Below are 16,828 nucleotides of genomic sequence, written 5' to 3' on the forward strand. Positions count from 1 at the left end.
TTGTGCATACTTGAGCATACATAAGACTTCCAACAACAGAAGCATATGGAATGTTCTTCATTTGTTCCCGCTCAAAATCATTCTTAGGGCATTGATTCAAATTAAATCTATCGCCCTTGACAATGGGTGCAACACTTGGTGAACAATCTTTCATTCTAAATATCTCTAAAACTTTATTGATGTAGGTTTCTTGTGATAGACCCAAAATTCCTCGAAGTCTATCTCTGTGGATCTTAATGCTAATGACATAAGATGTCTCACCCATATCCTTCATATCAAAGTTTTTAGAGAGGAATTGTTTCACCTCATGTAGAAAACCTTTATCATTGGTTGCAAGTAGTATGTCATCCACATACAAAATGAGAAAAGAAATTTTACTCCCACTGACCTTCTGGAATATACATTGATCCATGGGGTTTTCAATAAACCCAAATGAAGATATCGTTTCATGGAATTTAAGATACCATTGACGAGAGGCTTGTTTTAAACCATATATGGATCTCTTAAGCTTGAAAACCAAATGCTCATCACTATTAGAAGAGAAACCTTCAGGTTGTTTCATATAAACCTCCTCCTCTAAATCACCATTAAGAAAGGCTGTTTTCACATCCACTTGATGCAACTCAAGGTTAAAATGTGCAACTAATGCCAAGATGACACGAAGAGAATCTTTCTTAGATACAAGAGAAAAAGTATCAGTGTAATCGATTTCCTCCTTTTGAGTAAATCCCTTAGCAACGAGTCTGGCCTTGTATCTCTCAATGTTGGCTAATGAATCTTTCTTGGTTTTAAAGACCCATTTACAACCAATGGCCTTTGCCCCATTAGGTAACTCTACAAGATCCCATATGTCGTTGTTTTTCATGGAATTCATTTCATCATTCATGGCATCATACCATAAATTTGACTCTTTGCAACTCATGGCTTGTCTAAAGCTTCCAGGATCATTCTCAGCTCCAACATTATAGTCAGATTCTTATAGATACACAATGTAATCATTAGGAATAACTGATTTTCTTGTCCTAGTAGATCTTCTTAATGTTTGATCAACATTTTCTTGTGGATCTTGTTGTTCAACTAATTGTTCATCATCTTGATGACCAACTTGATTTACTGGATCATCAGTAGTTTGTGGAGTCTCGATGATTGGTTGATCAACATCCATTTGAACTTGAGGGATGTTGTAAATAGTAACCAATCTATTACTTGAAGTGGAAGGTTCATACTCAATATGATCATGCACAGAAATTGAATTTTTGATTTGATCGCTCCCACTAGTCAAATGATTTTCAAGAAACTTTGCATTTCTTGACTCCACAATCCTAGTTATATGAGATGGACAATAAAATCTATAACCTTTAGACCTTTTGGCATATCCAATGAAATACCCACTAATGGTCCTCGGATCTAGTTTCTTTTCTTGTGGGTTATAAATCCTCACCTCATACGGACATCCCCAAACGCGCATATGTCGTAAACTCGACTTTCATCCTTTAAATAACTCAAATGGTGTCTTTGGGACAGCCTTGGATGGAACCCGGTTTATAATATACACAGCCTGTCTTTAGTGCTTCGTTCCACAATGATTTAGGAAGATTAGAGTTGCTAAGCATACTCCGCACCATGTTCAATAATGTTCGGTTTCTTCTTTCTGCAACACCATTTTGGTTCGGAGAACCGGGCATGGTGTATTGGCAACAATCCCATGTTCTTGAAGAAACTTAGCAAATGGACCAGATGCCTGTCCACTCTCAGTGTATCTACCATAGTATTCACCACCTCGATCTGATCTCATTATCTTTATTTCTTTTCCACACTGATTCTCAACTTCAGCCTTAAAGACTTTGAAGGCATCCAATGCTTCATATTTATTGTTAAGCAAATAAATATTCATATATCGTGAGTAATCATCTATGAAAGTGATGAAATATTTCTGACCATGTGCATCCATATCAGGACAACATATGTTTGTATGAATTATTTCTAATATACTTGAACTTCTATTGGCACCTTTCTTAGACATGTTGGTCTGCTTTCCCTTAATGCAGTCAACACAAGTTTCAAAGTCAGCAAAATCTAGAGTATTAAGTACCTCATCTTTTACTAACCTTTCAATTCTCTCTATGGAGATATGTCCTAATCTCCGATGCCATAACATAGAAGAATTCTCATTAATATTACATCACTTAGTGCCAGTTTAAACATGCATTGAACTATAAATGGATTTGATTTGTAAATTAATACGATAAAGACCATCAGACAATATACCATTCCCAACATATTCCGAATTATAAAATAATTCAAACAAGGTGTCTTTAAAATTAAAGGAATATCCAAAAGGTACAAATCTATAAACTGAAATCAAGTTTCGTGAGAAACTTGGTACATAAAAGGTCCTTTCTAATTTCAAAACAAAACCATTATTCAAAATTAAATTGCAAGTTCCAATAGCTTTCACATGTGAGCCCATTCTGCTTCCTGATAGGACAGTCCGCTCACTTCCCACTAGCTTCCTTAGGTTTTACATACCATGTAAGGAATTTGTTATATGGATTGTTGATCCAGAATCAATCCACCAGGTGTTAATATTAACATCGGTCATATTAGATTCATAGCAAACAAATGAGAACAAATTTCCTTTCTTCTCAAACCATTCTTTGAATCCAGGGCATTCCTTCTTCATGTGTCCTCCCTTTTTACAGAAGTAACACTTTGCTTCTTTCTTGATATCATCTTGCGGTGGTATTTTGAATTTCCCTTTCTGATTGGCTGGTGACTTGTCAGTTTTGAAAGCTTTGTTCTTCCCGCGAGTGCTTGTCAGCAATTCACCCTCACTCTGTTCCATTACAAGCCTTTATTTTTCCTGAACACACATGGTCATTAATTCATTGGTTGACCATTTGTCTTTATGTGTATTGTAGGAGATCTTGAAAGGCCCATACTCAGACGGAAGAGAGTTCAAAATATAGTGCACCAGGAAGGAGTCAGACATATCAACCTCAAGTTTCTTAAGTTGAGCTAAAATGTCACGCATTTTCATTATGTGCTCACACACACCTTTCACACTGGTGAGTCGGTAGGAGGAAAAATTCATAATTAATGTGCTTGCCAAAGTCTTTTCAAAAGTGATGAACTGATCGTCAATGGCTTTCAGCAAATCACAGACATTCTCATGTTGATCGACAGAACCACGTATTCCACCTGTGACCTTAGTCTTAATCAACATCATACTGAGCCGGTTGGATCTCTCCCACCGCTCATATAGTGCGATTGCAGCTGGAGTACTTTCATCTGTAATTGCAGGTGGTTCGTCTTTCCTAATAGCATAATCTATGTCCATCAATCCTAGATGGAGGAGAATTCTTTCCTTCCACACCTTATAGTTATCTCCTCTGAGCTCGGGAATATCACATCGGATATCAGAAAAATTAGCAGGTTGAGAAGCTAAAAAGATAAACAAAATTGATGTCAAAATTTGAGGCATAAATATTATCCAAATTGTATGTATTATCAATATAAACATACCATAAAACAAATCTTACAACATAAAAATTACCTTTGGGCTAAATTTTAATGTAATAAGATATTTTAAAAAAATTGCGATAGATTTTTCAAACCTCACACTTTACGTGTATGATATAATTTTGTTTTTCTATCCAAAATTAATACTTTATGATAAAACTATCAAATTATGTACCAATTCATAATTCATGTGGGCAAGTTATGAAAATATTGACATTTTATCCTAATTAATCATACAAATATAATAAAAATTCATGTAGGATAAAATTCATTATACCACGTATAATTAATTACAATTTTATGTCTAATAATTTATGTGATCTCAAAACTTTAAAAAAATAATCTCAATTAATTTAAGGATGTTGTGGCTAATCCAAATTAATCAAAATTATAATGATCACTAGACATAGTAACTCAATTATATGAGAGAACAAAAATAAATAAATAAGATCTCTTATACAATTGCTTAACAAAATAATAACATTATAAATCAATTTTAATTTATGCACATATTTAATTCAAATATTAAATAAAAAAGCATAATAATCAGTAAAAATGAAATCATATGGATATGAACAGAATCAAAATACATGTTTAATAAAGCAGTGCAGCGGTAACATTCATGAATGCCATGGATTAGGATTTGGGTTCAATACTAGCCATAGCAAAAATAGAAAAATATTTTATTACTGTTCGTGCAAACCGTTTTTTCTTCTAGCGAATGAATTGTAGGCTTTCGAAGCTACATATATATCTTAAACTTTTTCTTTTTTTATATACTAGAACAAATTTAACCAATTTTATTATCGAGAATGCCAACATCATCGAAGTTCATCCTCAAATATAATAACCAATAACACTTCAATAATCAAATCCTAAACATCACAAACTATCTACAATAACAACCAAAAGTGATGAAGAGTTTGTTTCAGCAGATCCAAAGACAACAAGCTCAAATTCAATACCAGAAACATCAAATTGGAATCAGAACAAAGAAGAGGAACAAATAGATTGCAGAACGGATTTACCAGAATCATATAACTCTCACTAAAATCGCACAAACAGTCGCGTAAATCGCGAGCAACACTCCTTAACATCATCGAATCCACCGTGCCTCAGCCTCTGACCACCACCATTACGGATTTGATGCATAACCAAGTCCTAAACATCAGCGAAGTTCATCCTCAGTATAATAAAAAATAATAATCAATAACAATAATACTTCAACAATCAAATCCTAAACATCACAAACTATCTACAATAACAACCAAAAGTGATAAAGAGTTTGTTTCAGCAGATCCAAAGACAACAAGCTCAAATTCAATACCAGAAAAATCAAATTGGAATCAGAACAAATAGATTGCAGAACGGAATTACCAGAATCATATAACTCTCACTAAAATCGCACAAACAGTCGCGTAAATCGCAAGCAGCACTCCTTAACATCATCGATCCACCGCGCCTCAGCCTCTGACCACTACCATTACGGATCTGATGCATAACCAAGTCCTAAACATCATCAAAGTTCATCCTCAGTATAATAAAAAATAATAATCAATAACACTTCAACAATCAAATCCTAAACATCACAAACTATCTACAATAACAACCAAAAGTGATGAAGAGTTTGTTTCAGCAGATCCAAAGACAACAAGCTCAAATTCAATACCAGAAAAATCAAATTGGAATCAAAACAAAGAAGAGGAACAAATAGATTGAAGAACGGATTTACTGGAATCATATAACTCTCACTAAAATCGCACAAACAGTCGCGTAAATTGCGAGCAACACTCCTTAACATCATCGAATCCACCGCGCCTCAGCCTCTGACCACCACCACTATGGATCCGATGCATAACCAAGTCCGACGACAAGCCATTCGTGTCGACGAATACTTCCACCGCTGCAGAATCACGACACCCCTCTATCGTCCTCTCTGTCGTGTTTCATTGTTTCTCCGTGTTGAGATAATTAGTTGATTAATACAGTTGGTTATTGTTAGTTGTATGGTTAGTTAGTTAGTTAGCTCCATTTTGATTGGTTGTTATGTGGTAAGGTTGTATTATATAAGAGTTGTATTGCCACATGTGCACAATCCAATGAAGCTATGATTCTTCTTTCTTGATATTTCTTTATTTCTGTTATCTTTTCTCCATTGATGGAACTACTTCATCACAATATGGTATCATTCGCCAATGCAATCCTCCTTCCGCTACTATCCAACTGAATCATTCTACACCATTTCATTTCTTCATTCTCTTCCTTCTGCATCCATGGCTCCTTATCGAGCTTCATCTTCACCAATTGATCCTGCTTTGGATCAAAATTCACCCTTCTTTGTTCACCCCAACGATGGCCCTGGTTCTGTTACAGTTCTTCCGAAACTCACCAGTTCCAACTATCATTCATGGGCTCGAAGCATGAAGAGGGCTCTTGGTTGCAAAATGAAGATTGAGTTCATTGATGGATCTGTTCTTGTTCTTGTTGATTCTTTCGATCCATCCCTGCGTGCTTGGAACCGCTGCAACATGTTTGTACATTCTTGGATCATGAATTCTATTTCAGATTCAATTTCTCAGTCTATAGTTTTCATGGAGAATGTGCTTGATGTATGGAACAATTTGAAAGAAAGGTTTTCTCAGGGTGATCTCATACGTATTTCTGAGCTGCAGCAAGAAATATACAATCTGAAGCAAGAAACCAAATTAGTAACTAATTTTTTTCTCTGATCTTAAAATTCTTTGGGAAGAACTAGATCTGTATTTGCCTTTACCAACTTGTACTTATCGCATAAAGTGTTCCTGTGAAGCTATGCGCAGTGCAAGATCTCATCATCAGCTATTGCAAATTATCAGATTCTTGACTGGTTTAAATGACCAATTTGCTTTAGTGAAGTCCCAAATCTTGTTAATGGATCCTTTGCCAACTATGAATAAGATCTTCTCCGTGGTTATCCAACATGAGCGACAAATTCAGCTCCTTATTCCAAATGATGAGTCTCAAACACTAATTAATGATGCTGATTCCAAGAGGTTTGGAGCAAGAAATAATGCATTCAAGCATGGTGTTCGTGTTTGCATATTCTGTGGCAAGACTAACCACACTATTGAACATTGCTTCAAAAAACATGGTGTACCACCTCATATGCAGAAACAGTTTCAGAATTCAGCTAACAATGTGGCATCAAATGGAAATGATGATGGATCTTCATCTCATGGTGCTGACATTAAAAGTGACAATTCACCTATGACTTAAGGTCAATTCAGTGCTTTAATGGATCTAATTCAGAAATCAAGCATTGGCCAATCTTCAGGACATGCTTCTTCCAACCAAGTTGCTGTTGGTCATCCATCAACAGGTAACACATATCATTGCATGCATAGTAGTAGTAGTGGTTCTTGGATCATTGATTCAGGAGCTACTGATCTCATATGTAGTTCTATCAAATGGTTTCATTCATATAAGAAAATTATCCCCGTCACTATTAGATTGCCAAATGGACAATGCCTTATTGCTAACCACTCTGGCACAATTTACTTTTCTCCTGATTTCATTGTGTATAATGTTCTTTTGATCCCTGATTTTTCTCTAAACTTATTATCTGTTTCAAAGTTGTGTGAATCCTCTAATTACAATGTCAATTTCCTCAAATCACAATGTGTCATACAGGACAAAATCACCATTAAGATGACTGGTTTTGCTGAGCAGAAAGATGGATTGTACTATCTAACACTAAGAGATAATGATTTACCTGCTACACACACACCTGATTTAACTTCTGCCCTAGCAGCCAATGTCACCTTACCAGATAAAGCCTTATGGCATTTTAGATTAGGACACTTATCTCAAAACAGATTATTGTACTTACATTCCCAATTTCCTTTTATCAAAGTTAATTATAAAGATGTTTGTGATGTCTGTTGTTATGCTAGACAAAGAAAGCTTCCTTATACTGTTAGTAATAATAGAGCTGCACACCCTTATGACTTGATGCATTTTGACATTTGGGGACCCCTTGCAGTCCAATCTTTACATGGTCATTCATATTTTTTAACTGTTGTCGATGACTGTAGCAGATATACATGGATAACATTAATGAAAGCCAAATCTGAAGCTAGACAACATGTTATAAACTTTGTCCATCTCATAGAAACTCAACATAAGCTTCATGTCAAAACTATTAGAACTGATAATGGTTCTGAATTTAACATCCCTGAATTTTTTGCATCTAAGGGAATCATTCATCAAACAAGTTGTGTTGAATCTCCACAACAAAATGGTCGAGTGGAGAGGAAACATCAACATTTACTAAATATTGGAAGAGCCCTTCTTTTTCAATCAAAACTTCCAAAGGAATTCTGGTCATATGCTATTTTACATGCAACATTCATTATAAATAAACTTCCTACACAAGTTTTAAACAATATTTCTCCTCATTTCATACTGCACAATGCACGTCCAGATATGCATAGTCTAAAAGTGTTTGGATCTCTTGCTTTTGCATCCACACTACATATGCATAGAACAAAACTTGAGCCAAGAGGTTGAAAATGTGTTTTCTTAGGATACAAGAATGGTATGAAGGGTGTGATACTCTATGATATTAACAGTCATGCAATTCTTGTTTCTAGAAATGTCATACATCATGAGCACGTTTTCCCTTATTCAAATGTCAATTCCACTAATTGGAACTACCATCCTTACAAAGATCCCATTAACTCACCACAAAATGAGCCCATCATACCTGTTCCATCACAAAGCATTGTATCCACAGTTGAGGAACATAAGCATCATCCTAACACAACCATTGACACACTGCACCATTCTAGTATTGAACCTGAATCTTTAGAAAATACTGATGAGAACCATGACACTCAATTTGTCCCTGATACACCAAATATTGACAACATCCAATCCATGCCTGTTAGAGCTAAACATACACCTCATTATCTCTCAGATTATGTGTGCAATACATCTGATGCATCAACAGCCAAGTCATCATCAGGTACAACCAAAATTAATTATCATATTTCAAATTATGATTCTCTGTATTTTTTGTCTGCATCTCATCGTGCCTTTGCATCTAATATCACTCTTAGACATGAGCCAAAGAACTACAAAGAAGCATGTTTGTCTGAACATTGGATCAAGGCCATGAAGTCTGAATTAGATGCATTAGACAAGAATAGAACTTGGAACATATTTGATTTGCCACCACATGTCAAACCAATTGGTAACAGATGGGTGTTCAAAGTGAAACATGGAGCATATGGCACAATAGAGAGGTATAAAGCTAGACTTGTTGCCAAAGGTTACAACCAAATTGAAGGACTTGACTTCTTTGACACTTTCTCACTGTAGCAAAGCTTACCACTGTCAGAACCCTTCTTGCAACTACAACCATCAACAATTGGTTTTTACATCAACTTGATGTTAACAATGCCTTTTTACACGGGGAATTGCAGGAAGATGTGTATATGACTATACCTGAAGGTGTTACATGTCACAGGCCCAATCAAGTATGCAAACTCCAAAAGAGTTTATATGGTCTGAAACAAGTCAGTCGCAAATGGTATGAAAAGCTAACAGCTCTATTACTTCAGCAAGGGTACACTCAATCTACTTCTGATTATTCCCTCTTCACTTTGAAAACGGATGCTCACTTTACAACTATTTTAGTCTATGTTGATGACATAATCCTAGATGGAACTTCTATGTCTGAATTTGATCGTATTAAACTCATTCTAGATGAAAATTTCAGCATAAAAAACCGGGGCATACTCAAGTATTTTCTTGGCCTCAGAGTTGCTTATTCAAAGGCAGGGGTTTCACTATCACAACGAAAATATTGTCTTGATATCTTGCAGGAATTTGGCATGCTTGGATCCAAACCAACTCCCACACCTATTGATCCATCAGTTAAACTACATGCTGATAATGGCAAAGCTTTTGAAGATATTGGAGTTTACAGACGATTAATAGGTCGTCTGCTGTACCTTAACACCACACGGCCAGACATTACTTATGCCACGCAACAACTCAGGCAGTTTCTTCACAATCCAACAATGGCACACTACCATGCTGCTTGTAGAATCATACGCTACTTGAAGAACAACCCTGGTAGAGGATTTCTGTTTCGCGGGAATGCTAAACTACATCTTCTTGGCTTCTCAGATTCTGATTGGGCAGGCTGCATTGATTCAAGTAGATCCGTTTTAGGATATTGCTTCTTCCTTGGTACTTCTCTCATATTGTGGCGTGCAAAGAAACAAGACACTATTTCCAGATCATCATCGGAGGCTGAGTATCGGGCACTGTCATTTGCCACATGTGAATTGCTTTGGTTGATAGTCCTTATGAAGGAGTTGCACATCACATGTACCAAACTTCCTGTTCTCTATTGGGACAGCCAAAACGTAATGCATATTGCGTCCAATCCGGTGTTTCATGAACGAACTAAACACCTCGAAATCGATTGCCACTTGGTCCGTGAAAAACTTCAGCAAGGCTTACTTCCGCTCCTACTTATTTCCACTCATGAGCAACTTTCTGATTTTCTAACTAAAGCATTACCAACTTCAACCTTCAACAAGTTTATTTCCAAGCTTGGCATGATCAATATTCACCATGCTCAGCTTGAGAGGGGCTGTTGAGATTATTAGTTTATTAATACAGTTGGTTATTGTTAGTTGTATGGTTAGTTAGTTAGTTAGCTCCATTTTGATTGGTTGTTATGTGATAAGGTTGTATTATATAAGAGCTGTATTGCCACATGTGCACAATCCAATGAAGATATGATTCTTCTTTCTTGATATGTCTTTCTTCTTTCTTTCTGTTATCTTTTCTCCATTGATGGAACTGCTTCATCACAATACTTCGTGGCTGGATTCGTCGCCACCAGGTTCTATTTTTTGCTATTGTTATTTTTTTGATATCTTTAAATTCGATTGAGTGTTTGAATTGATGATTTGTGAGAGATGGGAATAAAAAAAATTGATCTATGAAAGGGAGAAGAAAACATGGGGTACTGATGAGAGCATGAGAGAGTTTTGAGGGATGAGTAAAGTTTCACGTCCTCTCTTTGTTGTTTATTTATTTTTTTCTATTAAAAATTCTATGTCATGTGTCAATTTCTTATTGGTTTCTAAAAGGACCTGGAAAAATTCCTCTCCATTCTTACTGCAAGTAGGAGGCTCCTCCCCTCATAATTTTATATAAAAAATATACTATTATTTCTTTCTTTCTTGTTTATTAGTTTTTATCTTGTTACTAGGGTTAGATTTATTGGGCCTTGCTGAGTTTATAGTCTCTATTATAATGTGAGCACCCTTCTTTTCTAATAAGTTAATTTGAATTTCTTTGTATTTATCAATAAAACATCAAATAATAATAATACAAAATATTTATTTAATTAATAATTAGTTAATTAAAATAAAGGAAAAACTATAATTAATTAAGAAATAATAATTAGGAAATTAAGGTTAATTAAGTGGAATTTTTTGGGGATAATTAAGGAATTAAATTCAAGGGTAATTTAGGATTCACCAACCTAATCAGGGATAAATAATCAGGTATAATGAATAACTTTTTTAATATTTTGGATTAAAACTCTATATATATTATTATTAGAAGTTTATTTTCTAAATAAATTAACACATCATTTTCACAAATTGACCAATAATAAAAATCAATTTCACACTGTGAAAACTTCAAGGCCTCTGCCTTTGTGTATTGAGACACTTTCAAATCAAATATTTTCTCCTCCCTATTTTTATTTATTTTAGTTAATTAATGTATAGTTTTATTTAATTAATTACTAAGGTTAGTTTATTAAATTAACTAACATTAGATTAATGTAATTAAGTTAATAATTAGGATTTTCAATAATTCAATATTTTATTTATTTTTATAATTTGGTTTGTTTATTTTCTTTATTCAAATAATTAAGGGAAAATATTTAATTGATTAGGGATTAATATAATGAACATCTATAGTAAATTGATAGGGATTCTTTTCCGATAATTATGGGATAGAAATTTGGAATAAATATGCGATAAAATCCTAGGCTTTTAAGGGATAAAAATATGGGATAAAAGTCTGGGATTTTCAAGGGATAAAATCGAGATAAAGGTTATATCTAATTTTCTAAAATTTATCTTCTTAAAATAAATTAAATATTATCTTCACAAATAATCATGTGATAAAATCAACCTAACACACCTCAAATCATAAGTCTTCTAACCTAATGCATTGAGACATTTTTCCAAAATCAATTATTTCTCCGTCTCCAATGTGTGAGAACTTTTTAAGGGATAAAAATAAACAATCAACCAACCAACATTTTTAAGACGAACTACGGGGCTCTGATCCTTCAATAAATTTGAGGGTACACATGCATAGAGTTGTAAGACTCTAGCGAGTATAATAATAAAAAACATTTCTTATGGATTCCCTTATTAAAATAATAAAACAATTTTGTAAATAAATAAATAATTAAATGATTAATAAATATTAAAGCAAATGTTCCTTAGAAACACACTAACCCTAGAACTAGATGAGGATCCCATTGAGTACAATGGAGGTAAGGGGTGCCTAACACCTTCCCCTTACTTAAACGACTCCCGAATCTGACATCTTACCCTTAGTTAATAGGTTTTATCATTATTTCCCTGTTCCTTAGGAACGAATAAAGAATGGTGGGGACTGTGTCATTTTTCCAGCCGCGACACAAAATATCAAGAATCTTGATCGACTGGGGAAGCTCACATGACGTCATGTATGTCGATCTCTTAGAAGAACTAAGGTTGAAAAAGGGGAAAATATCATCTTACACGAGCACTCATTTGCAAGGGTTCAATGATTGTATAACACACCCTTAGGGCACCATTGATGGTCTTTTTCAGAGAAGTAAGATATTCTAGGACGATAAATGTACAATTCTTGGTGATCCCTTGCAAAAGTGTATACAATCATATTTTGAGAAAATCCTTCTTCATATATATTGTTAGATGATAACATGGAAACAATAATGTATAAAAAGTGGGTTGAATAGACCCAAACTCTCTTTAGACAGGTTAAAAAACGTTTTAGATCCCATAAAATGAAATTGGGGATTTTAAGAAGCGCGAAAGCAAAACACAAAATGAGAGAACTTGGAAGCATCTCAATGAATCAAGCCATATAAAATGGTACATGAGGTTACCATGAGATTGATTGCTTCTAGTGCAAGTTGTAACACCCCGATAATAATATGATAATTATTTAAATTAAATTAATAATATATTTATTAATTTAATTAGATAATTAGATTATTATTATTATTATTTTGGAATTATTGAATTATTATTATTATTGGAATAATAATATAATTTGGAAAATATATAAGTTGGAATAAGGAAAAAGAGTTTCATTTGGAAAATAAGGTTTTCACGTGAAAAGCAGAGAAGCGGTTGAAAGAGGAAAAGGGCAAGAGGCAGAGCAAGAGGAAGAAGGTTGAAGAAGAGAAGAGGTTGGAGCTCAAAGATTTGCCGGATTAACTCAGGTAAGGGGGGTTTATCGTCGTTTAATGGGTATTATGGGTTAGCATGTAATGGGTAGTGATAAACCGTGATTTGACCCTAATTGGGATTTTGAAATGCTGAGAAATTTTGATGAATAAGTTGGGTTAGACTGTAATTGAATCTGTGTTTGGGTTAGTTGTAAATTTCCTAAAGTGTAGCTTTTTACGGAATTGGAATCGGAGGTCCGGAAGTCCTCCAATGGCGGAAAATGCGGAGAATTCTGCATTTTGCCTTGAGTTAGCGCAGGAACAGCTTCTGTCTTGCGTTAACCGGTTAACCCAGGGTGTTAACCGGTTAACACTGTTTTGAATTGTGAAAATTTGTTGTTTTGTCTGCGTTAACCGGTTAACCCAGGGTGTTAACCGGTTAACACTGTTTTGAATTGTGAAAATTTGCTGTTTTGTCTGCGTTAACCGGTTAACCCAGGGTGTTAACCGGTTAACACTGTTGTGATTGCTGAAAATATTGCTGTTTGTGCTGCGTTAACCGGTTAACCCAGGGCGTTAACCGGTTAACACTGTTAAGTTTAGGGACAGGAAGCGTGTTTTGCCTGCGTTAACCGGTTAACCCAGGGCGTTAACCGGTTAACGCTGTTGCAGAGTGGAAAAATTGTTAGTTTAAATGTTGTGTGCCTAATTTGTGGTTGCCTATATCAGTGTGTGATATGGTAGGGATTATTTCCCGTTGTTCTGAGCAGTATAGGTATTAGTAGAGTGTGCTAATACTGTGTTCATTTATTTGAGATGATATGATGTTTTGACAAATGTGTTGATGATGTATGATGATATGCATAACGTTGCGAATGTATATAGTATGCATGTATTTGTAAATGGGCTGTTGTATGGCTTAGAGTGTGAGCATGTGTCCATTGTGGATTGTTGTTGATGTTGCATTTGCTAGATGATTAGCGTGCATAGCATAGCCTTGGGGTTGTAGCTAATTCCCATGGTGAGGAATTAGTGAGTGAATCATTGTGGATTTGTTGTAGATGTTTGCATGCTAGATGATTAGTATGCATAGCATAGCCTTCGGGGCTGTAGCTAATTCCCATGGTGAGGAATTAGTGAGTGAGTCACTAGGTCTCAAATGAGTGGGACTAGTGAGCTTAGTAGCCGTATCTGGATTTGATCGGTGAGCTTGAACTATATGTTCAAGAAGAGTCGGTACCGCATGTGTGGAGTCTCATTGCATAACGTATGTATGGCGTATAATATGAATGGATGTATTCCAATATTATACGTGTGGTTGTGTTGACATTGAGTATGAGTATGATTGAGTTGATATTGCCGTTGCTGAATGTGTAATCTGATTTGGGTGATGAAATGTGTTATTTACTTAACATGACATGATAATTTATAATGCTTATTATATCGATTGAGGAACTCACCCTTACAACTATTTTTCAGGTAACGAGAAATGAGTTGAGTAGAAGCGAATGCTTGGAGTCTAGTGTAGTCTCCTTAGTGGGTCATGCTCTGATAGATGTAACATCGGGAGGGAACCTTTTAATTATGTTGTTAATGATTGTTGAACCAGTTTACATGTAGTATGTTACATGTTTTGATTGATTTGATTTATATCCGCTGCGATTTATGCAAATGTTTAATTGATTAAATAAAGAGCATGACAGTTATTTTGGAACATGGTGTGAATGATTGTGTGACACCCTTAACTGCATAATTACTCTGATATATGTTTATTATTTTAATTAAATATTTGGGGTATTTTAGAAGGGTGTTACATTAGTGGTATCAGAGCATAGTCGGTCGAGTCGAGTCGTAATTATTCTGTTTCCCTGTACGGGATAGGTGTTGTGTAACCCTATCAGTACTTATTGTTTTAGTTTGTTGGGTTTTCAGAATAGAGATGGCTGGAAGAGGTAGAGATGATGCTGCGATTGCTGAGGCTCTGGGTATGCTAGCTGGAGTACTTGGAGGGAATCCGAATGTTGTGGGGATGGGAGCTGCTCGTCAATTGAGTGAATTCCAGAAGAATAATCCTCCAATGTTCAAGGGAGCATATGATCCAGATGGCGCTCAGAAGTGGTTGAAGGAGATCGAGAGGATCTTCCGAGTAACTGAGTGTGCCGATAACCAGAAGGTCAGGTTCGGTACGCATATGCTGTCAGAGGAAGCTGATGATTGGTGGGTTGCTACCCGCACTGAGTTGGAATCTGCTGGAAATGCTGAGATCACTTGGGCTGTGTTTAGAGAGAGATTCCTGAGGAAGTATTTTCCAGAGGATGTCAGAGGAAAGAAAGAGATAGAGTTCTTAGAGTTGAAACAGGGTAACAAGTCTGTTACGGAGTATGCTGCTAAGTTCACAGAGCTGTCGAAATATTACACTCCCTATAATGAGGCTGCTGGAGAATTTTCGAAATGTGTGAAGTTTGAGAACGGGTTACGTCCCGAGATCAAGCAGGCTATTGGATATCAGCGGATCAGAGTGTTTTCTGACTTGGTTGACTGTTGCAGGATTTTTGAACAGGATTCCAAAGCCAGAGCTGAGAGCTATCAGCAAAGGGTTGATAGGAAAGGCAAGAATCAGAATGATCGTGGAAAACCGTATGCAGCTGGCAAAGGTTTTCAGAAGCAGAGTGGGATGAAGAGGCCTAGTGGGGGAGACTCCAGTGCCCCTGCTAAGTGTTATAGATGTGGTCGGGCTGGACATCGTGTCCATGAGTGTACCAGTGCTGAGATGAAGTGTTTCAAGTGTGGAAAAGGTGGTCATTTGGCTGCAGAGTGTCGGTTGAAGACTGTAACTTGTTTCAACTGTGGAGAGTTGGGTCATATCAGTCCACAGTGTCCTAAGCCGAAGAAAGAGAATCAGTCAGGAGGCAAGGTCTTTGCTTTATCGGGTTCTGAGGCTTCTGCAGATGATCGTTTGATCCGAGGTACGTGTTATATTAATGGCTTTCCTCTTGTAGCTATTATTGACACCGGTGCTACTCATTCCTTTATATCTTTGGATTGTGCTGTAAAACTTAAGTTAGAGATATTTGAGATGCTTGGAAGTATGGTGATTGATACTCCTGCAAAGGGTTCAGTGACTACTACTTCAGTTTGTTTGAATTGTCCTTTGAGTATTTTTGGTAGAGACTTTGGGATAGACCTTGTGTGTCTTCCACTAGTGCAGATTGATGTTATCTTGGGAATGAACTGGTTGGTGTTTAACCGAGTTTCTATCAACTGTTTTGACAAGACTGTGATATTTCCTGAGATTGAAGAAGGAAAGAGTTTGTTTCTATCAGCCAGGCAGGTGAATGAGGAAGTAACAGATGGGGCGGAGTTGTTTATGCTGTTAGCGACTTTGGAGGCTAAAGATAAACTGGTGATTTGCGATCTAGCCGTGGTGTGTGATTTTCCTGATGTGTTTCCAGAAGAAGTGAATGAATTACCACCAGAGCGTGAAGTTGAGTTCTCGATTGATTTGGTACCTGGTACTAGACCGATATCGATGGCTCCGTACCGTATGTCTGCTGTTGAGTTAACTGAATTGAAGAGTCAGTTGGAAGATCTGTTGGATAAGAAATTTATTCGTCCGAGTGTGTCACCGTGGGGTGCACCAGTGTTATTGGTTAAGAAGAAAGAAGGTACTATGAGGTTGTGTGTGGACTACAGGCAACTGAACAAAGTGACGATCAAGAATCGGTATCCTTTACCGAGGATTGATGATCTGATGGATCAATTGGTTGGTGCGAGTGTGTTCAGCAAGATAGATTTGAGATCTGGGTATCATCAGATACG

At 36.1% G+C, this 16,828-nt stretch overlaps 2 protein-coding genes across 2 annotated transcripts; one reads left to right on the forward strand and one right to left on the reverse strand.

Moving 5' to 3' along the window:
* Positions 1-2,854: 2,854 nt before the first annotated feature.
* Positions 2,855-5,022, reverse strand: LOC127103388 (uncharacterized). The gene is made up of 3 exons (XM_051040652.1): positions 4,900-5,022; positions 3,557-3,563; positions 2,855-3,444 (listed from the first exon to the last, which is right to left on the reverse strand). The coding sequence occupies exons 1-3, from the start codon at positions 5,020-5,022 to the stop codon at positions 2,855-2,857; spliced, it is 720 nt and encodes a 239-aa protein (XP_050896609.1).
* Positions 5,023-5,717: 695 nt separating this feature from the next.
* On the forward strand, positions 5,718-6,777 carry LOC127103389 (uncharacterized). Its single transcript, XM_051040653.1, has 2 exons — positions 5,718-6,230; positions 6,319-6,777. The coding sequence occupies exons 1-2, from the start codon at positions 5,718-5,720 to the stop codon at positions 6,775-6,777; spliced, it is 972 nt and encodes a 323-aa protein (XP_050896610.1).
* Positions 6,778-16,828: the final 10,051 nt, after the last annotated feature.

Source organism: Lathyrus oleraceus, chromosome 7 (genome assembly GCF_024323335.1).
Source record: "Lathyrus oleraceus cultivar Zhongwan6 chromosome 7, CAAS_Psat_ZW6_1.0, whole genome shotgun sequence".
Classification (NCBI taxonomy): Eukaryota; Viridiplantae; Streptophyta; class Magnoliopsida; order Fabales; family Fabaceae; genus Lathyrus; species Lathyrus oleraceus.